The sequence below is a fragment of the Dinoponera quadriceps genome, unplaced genomic scaffold (genome assembly GCF_001313825.1).
Source record: "Dinoponera quadriceps isolate SergipeBrazil2010 unplaced genomic scaffold, ASM131382v1 scaffold4681, whole genome shotgun sequence".
NCBI classification, from domain to species: Eukaryota; Metazoa; Arthropoda; class Insecta; order Hymenoptera; family Formicidae; genus Dinoponera; species Dinoponera quadriceps.
In genome coordinates this window covers 874,578-890,049 of record NW_014561157.1, presented here as the reverse complement: position 1 = coordinate 890,049, position 15,472 = coordinate 874,578, and the positions used below count along the sequence as shown (strand labels likewise).

Genomic DNA, 15,472 nt, shown 5'->3' with positions numbered 1-15,472 from the left:
CATGAAGCCTGTTGGGGGGGGGGGGGGAGAACTCGCGGAGAAGCGACGCAAAAAACGCGACGTACACAATCCGCGATGTGTGCGAAAATTGCCGGCCGATAGAAAAGGCGCGGCTTACGCCGGGAGGGAGAGAGAGAGTTTTGGGCTTAATGCGTAGATTTAATTTTCTCTAATTACGAGCCGCGCGACGCAGCGATGCGTGTTGGATGCGGCGCATATGCATATTCGGCGCATGTGGGTTGCGTTTAATGAGAGGTAGAGACGGAAGCGCGTTGATGTGCGGATTCAGGGGGGGGGGGTGAGAGGAGCCGCCGGCGGTGGAGGAGGGCCAAAATAAATTTTACAAACGCTCATCGGAAGCGTTACACACGTGTTTGAACTTTCGGGAATGATTGTCGGCCGACGGTTGGCTTATGAACGAAACGCCGCAGCGGCGGGCGGAACGGCGAACGCGCGCTGGTCGGCGCGCGATTGAACACATGAACGGTTGGCTAAACACCGTGCAATTTCCATGTCCAATTTGCAGCTTATGCAAATGCGGCCCGGCATTTCATAATTATGCGCGTGAAATGCGACGGTTCGGCCAATTTCTCCGCGACGCTGGGCCGCGCGGCGCCGTTTCCGCGTCGCGCCACGCGAAGAGTCAAGGTTCTCCGGTATTTCGAATTCAAACGTTACTTACTTTGCGAATTGCTTCTTTGCTTGCTCTGTACCGAAGTCGAGCGCTAAGTACACAGCGTTTTATAACGGACGAATGGGATCGCGGGTAGAAGTGGCGTACAAACAAGAGCGAGTTTCCCCGGATAGGGTTACGAAAGGCCGGCCGGTGGATACGAGGATGAAATTAATTTTGAGAGTAGACGAATGGCGACCGGAGGAACCGGTTTAATTAACGATCGAAATGCAATCACGATGTTCGATGAGAGTGCCGCCGTGGATGTTTGTAATCACGTTGCGGTGTATATGTTACTTAATTACGTCTTCGTGGAGAAGAGAGAGAGAGAGAGGGAGGGAGGGAGCGAGAGGTGGTAGTGTGGCGATGTCGTAGAGACGGATGAAAAATGAAAGAAAGAAGAACCTGATAAATATTATGTGTCACGGGTAAAAGTTCGATCGATGTGTTGCTTGCCTTCATGGTCTCGGAAAATGAACTCAATATTGGGGACGCGCTTTGATCCTTAACCAGCTCCGGATAGGTCGGGAAAATCGCTTTCAACTTTGAACGACGGCAAAATGTAAAATAAGATCCTTACGAGAAGCACGTCATCGTGTTTCGAACGAGATTAATAACGTAAGATCGTAGCGGTAATATATATCTAACAGGTTCATTAAAAAAGTAGGTTTCTCATTCCGGGCGGAGGAAGAGAATTGACGTTAAGTTCGGGGAGAACTTCCGCGGCCTCTTTGATAGGAAGAGTTTAAAAATAAGAGGATTAATATCGCCCGAAGATAATAGCCCTCGCGGCATCGGCGAGAGAGAGAGAGAGAGAGAGAGCTTTATGAATTCTACTCGTGTTTTAGTATTCGCATCGATAATTAAATAAGTAGATCGCATTAGTAATTAAATAAAGAGCGCGGCGGCTAATTGTGTTTCGCAGCATGGCCACGCAAACGAAAAACGTATTGCATAAGCTGAGATTTACGAATTATCGGGAACAATTAAAATCTTTCGCGTCAAATCGTATTTATTTTCGTCAGGTCTCTCGTTAGCATTTATAAATATCCCGAGGGGCAATTTTTTCACGATATAAAATACAAGTCGAACCCCGACGTAATTATTAAAAGTACGTCGCGCCACGGTTTTCACACGAAATTCGTGAAAAATATTTTACCTTTATCGTGGCGCACGACGCGCACGTGATCAATATTGTGTCGTAATATTTCAGTAGCTCGTCTGACGACACATGGGACTCTCTCGTGAGAGAGAGAGAGAAAGAGAGGCGCTTCGGCGTCGTAAAGGAAAGCCGGAGGCAGGGTGCGAAAATTGTTTCTTTGTTCCAAGCTAGAGAAGACAGCAAAGAATTCACTTTAATTTTACACTTTGAAGCGCCCACGGACACAAAGACCGGACGGTGGACCGCTTTAGATCACAGAGTGACCCGCCAGACAATATTTCCGGCAGCAAGAAAGAGGAATTCTTCGAGAGGTCCGGCAAATGATCTTCTCGGTGGATAAAGATAAAAGAAAGACGTTCTCTCTCTCTCTCTCTCTCTCGCATGTGTGTTCCTTGCGTTCGCTCGTGAAATTGTACACGAGAGACGAGGAGGATATCGGCGAGACGACTACACTTCTGCGTAACCGCGAGGAGAATCATGCACCGCCGGAGGAGAACCGTCCGTCGAGCACGAACCGAGGTCGACGGACCCGGACAATTTCGCATTCATTCGGAAATGCATTCCGCGAGAGTTTTTCGCCGGAGCCGCGTACGCGGCATAATAGACACGGCCGGCAATTATGCCGCGCGCAAACGGCCGCTGATTACTCCGTATTCACGGATTACGCCAGCTCGGGGACCGTCGCGTCCCGCATCGGCGCGCAATATCGCGGAGGAGTTGCAAGGATAATGACTGACGAGGGAGACGTAATAAACGGCGGTCTCTCCTCTTTTATCGTCGGCGCGACGAGGTCGACGCGGGCCATTGCGCGGCGAGGCCGCCCGCCATTCGGACGGACTCTAAAACCCCAAGGTGCCACCTAATTCCGGAATTGTCGTGTAAAACGTTACGATTTGAGCGAGCGAGCGAGAGCGTGCGGCCTCGTTACGTTTCGGGTTAAATGCATTTCCGTATAACTCGACTCCGCCTTGAAGATCACGCGCCGCCCGTAAATGCTGTCACGAGTCACGTTAGTTCCGCTAAGTGCACTTTGTACTTGTGAATACCGTAACGAACGAATTACGGACGTCGGCTGTCATTCGATCGAGCGTCCCCGTACGATTTCGCTGAAGAAATTGGTTTTTAATCATTTACACGACGCGGTTTGTAGCGCGGCCGTTATTTCTCTACCGTTAACCCGAAACTCGCTGACGTATCCCAAGTTCTATCTCTGTTTTCCATCGTCCGGCTTTGCGCAGTATTCGCGTTTCAAATGTACCCCGAAACTGTCAAGATTTTTGCTCTCAATTACCTCTAAGTTTCAATTAGATTTTGAATGAAAAACATTTTCATCCAGTACTTGTTTCGTGTAAAATAATCGGCGCTGTGCGATGTGATGTGAAAGGTTGATTGAAAATTTGGACTCGATATTCCATCAGCAACAATTTGACGGAAGGCTTAATTGCAAAACCAGAAAGGCTATCGTTAAATCCGCCCGACGCGCGGCTGTCATTAACGATCGACCCGACGGTGGAAGCCGGGCGTCCCGTACTTAACGAGACAGAGGTGGCAAAGAAGTCTTCCATCTCTCGCTTAATTTTTTCACCACTTCCCCTCAGGTGGTACGTTACACACAATCGAAATAACAACGACTAATGAACGGAAGGAAAGCGAGCTTGCTCGCGAATGCATACGCACTCGAAGGAAACGAGCGTGCACTTAATGGTTTCCCTCGGGCGACGGTCACGGTACTGAAAATATCAATTCCAGCTGCGCTCCCCGGGAGCAACCTAATCTGGCAGCGTAGCGTGAAACGATTTAAATCCAGTTCCGTAGCGCGCTACACACTAAGGAGATTTCACTTAAGCCAATCCGCCGTGTGGGATTAAAATTTAATCTCGAAAAGATGTTAACAAATAGCGGGCGGAATTTCCGCCGTCGTTTCTCCGATCGTACTCCCTCTCTCTCTCTCTCTCGCTCTTCGCCGACACAACCCGATGAGTTAAATCCCGCGCGCGCCGGTCCGTTATATCCCGGGCTCGCGGATAAAGGATCGAGTTAGACGCTTGTCATATGCACGTGGCACATTTTTGTACGCGTCAGATGTTCCGACGGAAATTAACGATGCAGATTTTAAAGGGCGAAATTCTATGCAGATCGCGTTCTCACGGGCGCGCGGAGCGAGTCGCGCGCGTGGGCGAGCGAGCGAGCGCGCGTTCGTCGCATTCCTGCCTCGAATCGTATTAATTAAAAAACGGGGGATACCCGTAATGAAAAATCCGTCGCCGGTGGATCGCATAGGGGGATCGCATATCGCGACTCGGTATTGTTCGACTGTGACACAGACCGCTCGCGTAGACGCGCGATATATGTCTGCGAGATATTATGAACGCGTTTGCTTTGGAACGCGAAATAAAGAGGCGCGCGCGCTCGGATCTTCCCTACTAATTTTTTTCTCTACAGATATTACGTTTAATAGACTACAAGCTTGTCCTCTTTTTTTCTGCATTTCTTTGTTAGCGTAGGCGTTTCTTCTCGGAGCGTTTAATAATAAAAGGCCCTGTGTGTTCTCTTGCGCGCGGCATTAGTCCCTCTATTAATATTTCGAGATCGCCGGTTGATTGTGCTGGTTCACAAAGGATCACCAGGTGAGTCCTGTGCTGCGCTTCGCCGGAATTTGACTGATTGTTTCGTCGAGCCGGTCGTACACGCGATGTGAGAAAACAAACAAAGCGAACAGGTAGGAAGCGCGCGGAGATTCCCCACGGAGCGGAGTGTATTAACCGTCTTATATTGCGCCAATGACAGTTTGATCGATTTTATTATTAGACCAGGGATATAATGTCTACGTGCATTAAGCGCGGAGGTATTGTGCGCGGGTATTGTGCACGAGAAAGCGCATCGAGCGGACACGCGTTATCGTGTCGCTTCGAAAAACGTTCAAAACTCGATATACTCGCGAATGGAAGATGATTTTTCTCATCACAAAAGGTTTAAATCATTCCGTCGTAATGGCTGTACGCGGTGCGAGACGCGCGGATATAATACAGCGGTATCCCACGTGCGTGTTCCTTTTATCTCCGCAAATTTCTTGAGCGATTCCCAGCCCGTCTCGCGAGCTCCCTTCAGAAGAGCAAATATGCGCAAAACTCGAATCTTCGTCTAATCAAAAGATCTCGCTTCAGACTTCAGCTTATATTCATACCGAGGATTGAGAGTTACACTCGATCGTCGCGGATTGAAGGAGGTAACGTTGGATTACGTTTTCATTAAACCGATTCGAAATCGATCTCTCCACGCAACTCGAAAACGCGACGGTCCCAAAATATCTCGTGTATACTAACGTCGTTAGTTTCAGCCTATAATTGGTAATTCTTTTTTTGCCGACGCGTAATTGCTGTCGTGCCGCGCGTCCGATATAGTCGGCGCGTGACATATCGCCGAGACTCTCGCGAGCGAAAAAACAAGGATTTCAAGCGCGACACCGAAGCTCCCGATTTACGAGCGACGCACCGTCGTCGTCAGTAAGTTATGCGATAAATAAGGCACTAAAAGGACGAGGAATACCGGTTCGCGTAAATTATTTAAATGCAGCTACCTGGTCGATTTGCGGCAATGCACCGCCTGTGCACGCATACATGTACAACAGCTGGCTAAAGATTCATTCGCGTCCCGTGGAAATTGTAATCGGCGCAGTGTTGTGTTTCGCATGACTGGAAATCCATTAGGTAAGATGATACTACAGAGAGCGGCTGATAGAGGGAGATATTATGAAAGGGTCTACCTGCATGGTAAGTGCGTGCCTTTGGGAACGAGGTTCTTTCCGTGAGAAAGAGCTAATAAAATTTGCGGCTCAAGATCGCATTACGCAGTTTCTTCTCTTTCTCTCTTTATCGGACGAGTCTTTAGATAACTTTTTCTTTTTTCACGCGTTATACAGGGCACATTTACGTATCAATATGAGAAGCAAGATCGAGAAATGTTTTATCAGAATTGTTAAACAATTCGCTTATCAGCGAGATCGTCACATGATACTTTTTGCTAAGTATCTTTATCTGTGATGACACGATGTTCCACAACTATTGTATTATACTCGAATAGCGCAATCTGGAGCTCAATTAGAGTGAAATATACTATACATAACAGTTTGCAAGACATAAGTAATAATAGTGATACAATAAATGAGAGTATGATTCTAAACGCTCAAAAAAATCAAGACATTTTTAACTAGGGTAATTTCAGTATTCTCGTATTAAAATTTCCGGCTCCAATTTTACTCCAGAATTTGCCATTAAAATATTGTACTTCGTTAAAAATCAATGCGATTTACGTGCATGCATGGACTACAAAACATGGCGCTCTGTGAGCGTTCATATTGGACACTCACCATTGCGCGTTGAATCCACCAAAGTACTTTTAGCTCCGCCGCTGCAGTCCGAATTGCGTCGTTCCTCATCTGGAAGTCCAGTCTGCGTCCCGCGTCGTCCCACGTTGCTTGCATTTCACTCGCAACGCGATTAATATTCATGTTATAACGGCGATTAACAAATATTTTGGCGGAATCTCTCTATGAAAAAACTTTAGACTTATTTCGAATCGGAAATTAGAATTTGCAAATTTGTTCAACGAACATTTATAGCGATGCAGTAAATTCCGGCAAACGTTTGAAACATACTTGCGAATCGCGAATTAGAATTATCGTCGGCGAAATCGAAAGAGAAGTAAGAAACAATACTTCATGTTTTTCAAGATGCGAATTGCTTCGTAAATTCGTAACGGCTGAGTGTGCCATTTTAGCACATTTGCGGGCGCGAGTCACGTAGAGCAAGTAATAATGAAATTGGTGAAATTGAAATCCAGCGAGTAAAATGAGCGCGAATTAAAGACCGAATACTCTGATCGCGAAATTTATCAACACGAGTGAAGTAATCGCCCTTTTGTTAGTTTCATGTGAACACGAATTTAGTTTGCGGTGGCGCAATTCTAATGCGCATTATGCACTGCTTCATATAATTTGGGAATTACAATGAATGAACAATTCTATTGATATAATTTTATAGTTTGAGCTGTCCAGGTATATAATAAAGAAAAGCGTTGATAATAAATAAATATGCGGTATAATATTACTAAAAATTGTAATGTTCCTACAAAAATTAAAATTATAAACAGCTATATTTAAGGAGAAGAAGTATATTTATGATACCTCAGGTATCTACTAGGTAAGATAAACGTATATTAAAAAAAATGATTTCCGAATTATTTTAAGTAGTATATTGTTTGACAGCACACAAACATACATGCAAAACTCAGTATGTAATAATCTGTAGGCAAGATAAATCGCATTAATTTTAACGAAATTTTTAAACACCCGCCACCTTCGACGTTTGTATTTGTTTTTTTTTGTGACTCACCGATGTAACACCAATTCAGAGCAGGCCATTACTTCGATCTAGAACAAAAGAAAATGTTGTTTTGCTGATTAGATTTAAGTTCGAGGTTTAACGGAGAAACGCATACGTAAATACGAATATGTTGGCTCTTTGCGATCATATATAATTCGATGATTTTTATCTCTTTCGGTTATTAAAATAATGTAAAGCTTTTGCGCAATATTCTTAAAAGCAATAGTTAAAAAAAACATTAAACTCCGCTCATAACATTTAGCCTGCGTCTGCTTATATTGGCTGGTTATTCTTTATTTGATTGAAAATGTAAGAGCTTTAAACGATCATTGATTTTTATATCGACAACAATATCTCGTCAATAACTGACCGGAAAAACTTAAATAGAGAAGTATAAGAAAGTATAAATCCACCTTCAAGCAGGTCCTGCTCGGCCCGAACCGAATCCTCCGATACGGCATCCGCGTCTGCCGGCACGACATCTTCTAGAACTGTATCCACCATGTGGTCGAAAACTCCCCCAGATCTGAAACAGAAAGCAGACCGTCTAATTAGTTATGTCCACAGACAAGCCGAAGAATACAATTAATTTTTCTCTTATATCTAGAAGAAACAAGATGTGGTAATCACCATTCACTTTAGAGAGTTAGTCGATGTTATTTTATTACGGTGCACTGATCGCGACTTTCCCGACATGACGAACGTGTGTACAAAGTAAAATATTTTATTATCACAAACGCGCTGATTAACAGGGAAACATTGGCAGGATGCTCGACGTGATATGACGTGTCCATCTCCGCGTCTAATGCCCGGCTCCACCATCATGGTTTGAATCTAATCGATGATTAACTCAACGAAATTGACCAATTGCATTCAAATCATCGCGTTTATTTCGTTGAATTAATCGTCGATTAGATTTAAACCATGATGGTGGAATCGAGCGTAAAACTATTATGATGACCGATTGAGGCGTAGACCCGTGTTTGTTATTGTCGGCAATTACGCGACAAGGGTAGAATGAATTTCGACGCATCATATCACCGAATCAGAAAAGGTCAACGCATGATGCTCCCGATTATCCAATGTTTCTTATATCACGATACATTAATATTGTAGATTATTTTGCGTTATTTAATTGTTTAATACGCGTTTCTCCAGCACTTCTTGTATTCTTGTATGTCATACAGATACTGATACTGATGCCGATTAATTATCAAAGGCCAACAATTAATAATATCTAAAGATAATCCCGGCTTTAATCTAATAATTGGCAATATTCACAATACTACGCCCGGTACAAACATTCAGACATACAATAATTTATTTTGAATTACCGCACGATCATTACACACACGCATCCGAGAAAGTTCCGGCGCGCGTTTGACGAGCGAGTAATTTTACGACCGCAATCAGAAACCCGCAAGAAAACGCAATGTAATAACCATTATTGCGGTCATCAACGTAAAATATCGATTGCGGACTTGATTGTGGACCTTCGAAACGGAGTCTTATATTAAAAGAAACGCGCACCAGCGAATAAGCCAATATTGATATTTCGTAATCGATAATTAATCCCGAGCTATAATTCGTCGATGACTTGCGCGTAGCAATTACTGTGCATCGTCCTCCTTCCGCCCGTCTGCTTTAGCACACGAACATCAGGTTATTCATAAATCACCGATTTATCATCGAGTTGTATCGGCAGTAAAATTAAGACGTTTGAATTCGAAGGAGACGTACGATACCTTCGGATATAAAGTTATGAAAGACGTATTAATTTATCGAAGACGTCGCGTAATTTCGTGATTAAATTTATATCGCTTCTTTCCGAAATTGTCTTTATCTCGTAAAATGTTCTTTATCGTATCACTGTTACAAGCGAGTTCGCAGATCGGTTACCGCGCTCCTATTAATTCCGCTCGTTCTGCCCGTCGCGGAGATATGCCAAAAATGTAGTCGAGGGAAATTACTGCATCTCGCGCGAAATGTCGACGATCCATTATTTATTAAAAGGTGTCGTCGTACGTGCCCCGGGTATTAAAGGTCGGTAGCATCCACGAAACTTCCGGACCGTTTCGAGTACGCCCGAGCACCTTCCGAGAGGAATTTTTTGCTTAGCCGTGTACATTCTCACGACCGCGTCGTCATTTCTTTCTCTCTCCTCTCTCTTTCTTTTCACCTTATAAAGCCTTGCCTCGCCGGCTTCTTATCCTACCTCCGCCTTAAGCCCACTTTACACTCCAGAAACTTTCTCGTAACCCTCTCGGCCGACGCGTCACGTAATCGCGTAACTCCACCATCCGCGAAATTTGTTGCCGCCTTTATCATGCCCGCACGTACGTTTCCCGGTGAAATTTTATTTTCCGCCCTGTAATCGTCCATCGACGGTTTATACGCGGCCGATCGGAGCACGATGGTTCAAGGATCTACTCTTACAACGTCTCCCGACGGATTAAAGGAGTTTATGGCGTTATATATCCAATCCATAACCGCGCGCTCCGCGATAAGACGTATGTGGGTAATGGCGCGTAATTATATGGCTCGTTAAACGTGAAAAATTCCCGCTCGGTCTACGCTCGTTTCTCTGTGAGCCGCCTCTTCTCTATACGACTGTATTAGTTCACAGATTAGTCGAAAGTGGCCATCTTCCCCAGCCCTGCACGCAGGTAAGTTCGATAGCGCCCCTCCAAATTGGCAGGAAGGCTCATGTTTGTTTCGTTTCGCGAGTTTCGGCGGTTTACATAAATAAATACGAAATGAACGTGTTTTGATCGTTACGGACGCGTGAACATTAACTCTTAACTCGCGTCTGGTCCCCTTTCATGGCTTTAATGATATGCCGGGTGAATATTCATTTGCGGATTACTTTCATGCAAATTAACGGCGCCACTCCTCGAGCATCGATGGCGCTCGCGCGGGTGCGCGTACTCGGAGTTCCGAAAGTCTTAAAATGAAGCAGTTTGCAAACTTGATACGAACCTAATTACTCCTCACCGGCTTTATCGTCAATAAAACACGGTATATAGTATGCCCCGTGGCACCGTAATTTCGATTTCGGCCGTTTTAATGAGTCGTAAAAAGTGTCGTTGCGCGCGAGCCGGCCGGGCGCGAAAGAAAGATTGTCATGCGTTTTCGCGAGCGAGGGTCAAGCCCGCCCGGTCGACGGCCGTATGTCGACACCGTAAAAAATTTTAGCGACTGCCGTAACACGCGGGCTAGCGAGGTATCGAGGCGGCAATTAAGCACCCGCGCTTTATCCCCGTCCGTCGGACACGAGTACGAAAAACGCACGTAGGACTTGGCGCTGGGTTAACTGCATCCCAGCTATCATCGATCCCACGAAATCCGATATCGCTACGGAGCGAGACTGGTGTTACAGTATACTACGGGTTTCCTGCCTTCTGTGCCTTCGCGGTCTGTGAATCATATAAGACGACTCTCTCTCGCGTGAGCATGAATGGAAATAATAAATTTCCGACCGGGAGACGTGACGAGAGAACAATGTCGCGGCTGGTCTGTCTCGAGAGTCTCGGACTAGATGACTCCTCCGTACGCAGTGCGCTATCAAATAGGCAAGGCGACAATCCGTCCGGCGCGTCGGCAGCCGAATTCCGTCGGCCCCCCCCTGCGCGTGGGGAGATCCTCGACGTTGCCATTGTAAACCTCGAGCGAGAGGAAAAGAGGGTGATGGAGCGAGAGATAGAGAGGGAGAGAGATTCGCCGCACAATCGGAATAATTTAAGGGATCGCATTCGAATGTTCTTTAAAGCCCAGATTTCTCAGAAGCGAGCCCTGCCTTTTCTCCTAGTCGCGGATCGCGAACGCAATCACATCTTCTTGTAGTCTAGCTCATTCAGGACGTCGACAACGCCGGCGATGGAGGCTGTCCGTCAGCGCTCCGCCGCGCGATACATCGCCTCGCGCCTTTATCGAGACGCGCTCTCTAGATTCGAGGGACGAACGTGTAACTCGCTTTTTACGCACACATCCGCGCGGGATTGGAGGAGAGACTCTCGCGAAACGTGAGATGCTCTCTTCCGCCGATGGGACCGTTTGCATCTTTTTACATCGCGAATGAGATCCACTTCCGCAAGGTGTCGCAATGAGATTGTAATCTATACGTCTCGTCGAGTAGTCAGACGGTCGGCGACACCTCTCGAAATAGATCTACAATTTAAAAGCCGCTTAAAGCGGACGTAAGAGTCGTATTCCCGGTTCCGTAAGACGCACAGGTTTTGCATACCGGGTGTCCCAAAGAGACGCCCCGATGCTCAGTCGGCTATGTATCTTTCGACTTTTACGGCTTTTGAGTTGCGAGAGACTGAAGGTGAAGCGAATCATACGGCGCATGGTTTTACGGTAACGCGTAAGTTCAACGTCTAAGTAATTGCGACGGTGCTCCATTTTGAGGGAACTTTTGTTCGAGACGTAGATATTACATCGAGAGAATGCACTCGATGTTGAAACTTAAAGATTTAGGGGAAAATAGACGGTGTTTGCGATCGAATCTCTGGCACGAGAAAATTGAGAGACTGCAGATCCATTAAAGAATCGTCCGGGGAAAGATAGCGAGAGATGGTCTCGGGACATCTTGTACACAACGAGCATCGATCATTCCGGCTGATCCGCTTTCGAAGACGGAAGCGAGAACTTGCAGTTACCGTTTTTTCCATGGCGCGAACGACGCTTCTCTCTCTCTCTCTCTCTCTCTCTCAGAAAAGTTGTTTTTCATTTAAGAAAAGATACCGCTAGCGCGTCCGCGGGGAAATTGATTCGACGTCGATGTGCGTGAAAGGTCACGTAACGGGATTGATGAGATTATTGGCTCGAGGGGTTCGCCATTTCAAGCTCTAATGCAACAAGTGAAAATATTTCTGGTAGAAGTAAGGGTCGATGGCTCGCCGACAGAAAGAAGGAGCGATGATGCAGCTTTATTATTAAACGCAATTCTCGCGATCAATTTCGCTGCGTTCGCCGCCACGGAGTACGGCGCGTTAAACATTTCAACGTCCGCCCGAGGCTTCATTTGCCGGTGAAAATTTCAGATCTACGTTGAAAACCCTACGGATACGATCGAGACATTTCCGACAATGAGGTATATTTACCCGCGGAATGAGAAAGCAGATATGCATCATGGCGCTGGTAAAACAATCTGGGGGAAATATTGCGGGGGTTTGCTGTTCCTCATGTAAGAGTTTGCGTTTAAGCAGTTAAGAACGATCGATATTCCGAGTTTTGCGATGAATAGAACGGTTTAGTAAAAATGCGTGTCACGACGATGAAAGATATGTTGAACAAAATCAACGAGCGGGACTCCGGTCGTTAAGAAGATTCCGATCATTACTTAGGCGCATCAGAAATTCCCCCGTTTTATCTTTACGTGTGCGCGGTACTATAATATTTATAGAAATATTTTTCAATTTCGAGCGTATAAACAAACGCTCTAATATTCTCTTTCATATTCCTCGGGCTATTTTTCTTCCGTGAGTAAAGGCACAAAAGCAGTTGCTCCACTTTATACATACAACCTATTATGTCTGCGAAACTTCTCTTCGGGAATAAAGGGCATTTTATGATGCAGCTTAGGCGAGCGTTTGTTACGCATCTTTAAATTCCCGAACCTGTTCCTTTCTTATTTTTCAACGTTCTTGTACAGCGTCAGCTGTTATCTGACTGTGTACGCGACACTTATATTTGCTAATTACCATGATATTGCGCAGATGTTGTTAGCGACAACGAGGACATTGTGGAAACCTAACATGGGCCATGGTTGGAACAGGTGACTATCCCCTCCCTCCCTCTTTCCCATCCTCCACACCGTAGTCCGATCGATAATTCACAATTAGGGTGGTCGGTATGGTCTTGTCGGCCCTAATCTTCAAAGGGCCTCTCTCCGTGTAATAGCATGATATCGAATAGCTTCAGCCTCGTTTCCTCCGTGTTCCAGACTCGAAGACCACCATGAACAGTCCCCTTAAATTGACGGAAGGGCAGAGGGGGGGCATGTATGTTACCCATTCAAGTTAAACTTCGTCACTTTCGCCGCTAATCGTCCATGCGATACTCGCGAAGAAAATGTCGCGTTACAAGATGTAAGGTCAATCGCGGATTGGACTTGTCCTTAAGAGTGGACGCGGATTCGATCGATCGGAGCAACCGGGAGATTCCGTGGTATTCGCTCAGTGTTGTAAAACGGCGTTAAACATGTTGACTCGTTAATATCGTTGCATTTGAGCGTGAGAGATTGTTCTATAAACAAACGTTCCTCTCAGTTTCAGGATGAACATGACGGCGATCCACATCGGTGCGAGCACCGTGGCTAGTATGATCAGCCTGGAGTCTGCGAATCTCAGTCTAACACTGAGCAAGGCAACGGGCGGCGTCACCGACGGCGACCTTGACGTTTCGCCGGTGACCTTATCGTCGGCTTGGTCCAGAGTGGCTCGACTTCTGCTGCTGGTCTCCCTCGCCGTCTGCGGCAGCGTGGGTAATGTCTTCATGATATCTGCCGTGGTGGTGGAGGATCAGCTCAACAAACGAGGTATGTCTGCAGTTTTATCTTTACGACCGCGAATAAAAACACGGAGCTCGCGTGCACAGAGGCGGAGAATCATTCTCGCGCGCGGGAGTCGCTATAAATTTGCGACGGAAAATTAAAATAGTAAAGGCGACGTTAGAAAGGATTCGGAGGTTGGCGGCGCAGGGGTAGTTGAAAGGGAACGCTCTCATCGACAAATGCAACGACAAAAGTTTTTACTGCATAGAGGTATATCCGACTAAAAGCCATCCAGGGGGTCGTACATTTCCGACGTGCCTCGCGACAACGTTCTTTCGTATATACCGTCGCGGTAAGATCTCTTATCTTTTTTTGCTTCTCCACGGACAAAAGCGTCCTCCGTCTGTATCCGGCCGGAGAGGGATATAACGGTGAAAAACGAACGTCGTCGTCGTCGTGTCGGTACAATCTGCGAGGAAGATGGGATCTTCATCGTGCCATTATACCTGCGGCAATAACGAGATCGATTTCTCGTACTATTTGCAAACTGAACTTCTCATTCTCGCAGATACGCGCCGGCGCGATAATAAATAATCCCCTCGGTGCTATCGCGCGTCGTTGTCTCGTTGGCTCGCGCTGGGACCGACCCGAGATAATTATTATTTGCACGCGAGCACTCCGCATAGAGCGTAATAACAATGACGCTGCGGATGGAATGGAATACAAAGCAACGTGGGTGCGAACGTAATTACGCCGCTTGCCTAAGGTATCGCTCTTCCTTCTCTCTGTTTCTCTGTCTTCATATCTGTATATTTAATATAAATTGAAAAACTCAATCTCTCTCTCTCTCTCTCTCCTTCTTCATGTTACAGAGAAGCCAGTCTACTTAAAGTCAATCTGTGTACAAATTGTCTTAGAACTGCTGATATGAAGTAAGGTTTAATGATGAATTTGAAATCAGTTTTTGTTTCCTAGGAGGAATAATGAATTTGTTTCGACCCGCTAACTTTTGAATAATTAATTTTTTCATATTATTTGTCACACTTATAATTTGCTTTTTATATGTTATTTTTTTCGTATTTTCATTTATTGTCTCATATTATCTGTTGTTTATTCTCGCAATGATTATTTATCATATACACTTAGGTATTATAAATATTTTTCCGAAGAGATTTAGTCCCAGAGCAGCAAATCAATTTTATTTTGCCATATTTTCTTTTATTTTCTTCTCTCTTTCTAAGTGATTTTTTTCTTTTGCTTCTTTCACTTCTCCTCCTTCTTTTTCTTTTCTTCTTCTTCTTCTCATCGACACTTCAATTTGCCGAGTTTCTCGGTTTTATAACTGTGTACCATCACTGGCCATTCTCGTAATTCTTATTGAAATAGTCCGAAACATTTTTACCGCTATTTTATTCCGCATGAATCTCGATAGTGGTGCAAATAATATCGGCTTTCGTTCGCCTAGAGCCATTCACCAAGAACATCTCGCTCCATTTTCCTCGTTTTTCCAGCAATAAAGTTCCCTTAACGCGGTCCGCCGCGATGCGTCGTCTCTCCAGTCGCGATGACGGCGAGAAACTTGAGTCATTATTGTCGCAATAACGAGAATTAACCCCCGGATTATTCTTTGATTTTACAACGACCGTGCGCGTATATTGGAGTTTAAGGACGCAAACGTTCTCGAGGAGATGGTTCTCCGTGGTTTCACGATCGTTTCACACGCGTTCGACGTCCCAAGTAATATAAAATATTGACAACAT

General features: G+C 45.5%; 1 protein-coding gene across 1 annotated transcript in view; it reads left to right on the top strand.

Moving 5' to 3' along the window:
* Positions 1-15,472, top strand: part of LOC106750906 (melatonin receptor type 1A-like) — a 180,880-nt gene that overhangs the window by 153,537 nt on the left and 11,871 nt on the right. The window contains exon 3 of the mRNA XM_014631538.1: positions 13,489-13,757. Within this exon, the coding sequence (XP_014487024.1) occupies positions 13,496-13,757 (262 nt within the window). The 5' untranslated portion in view covers positions 13,489-13,495. The remainder of the gene's footprint in view (positions 1-13,488; positions 13,758-15,472) is intronic.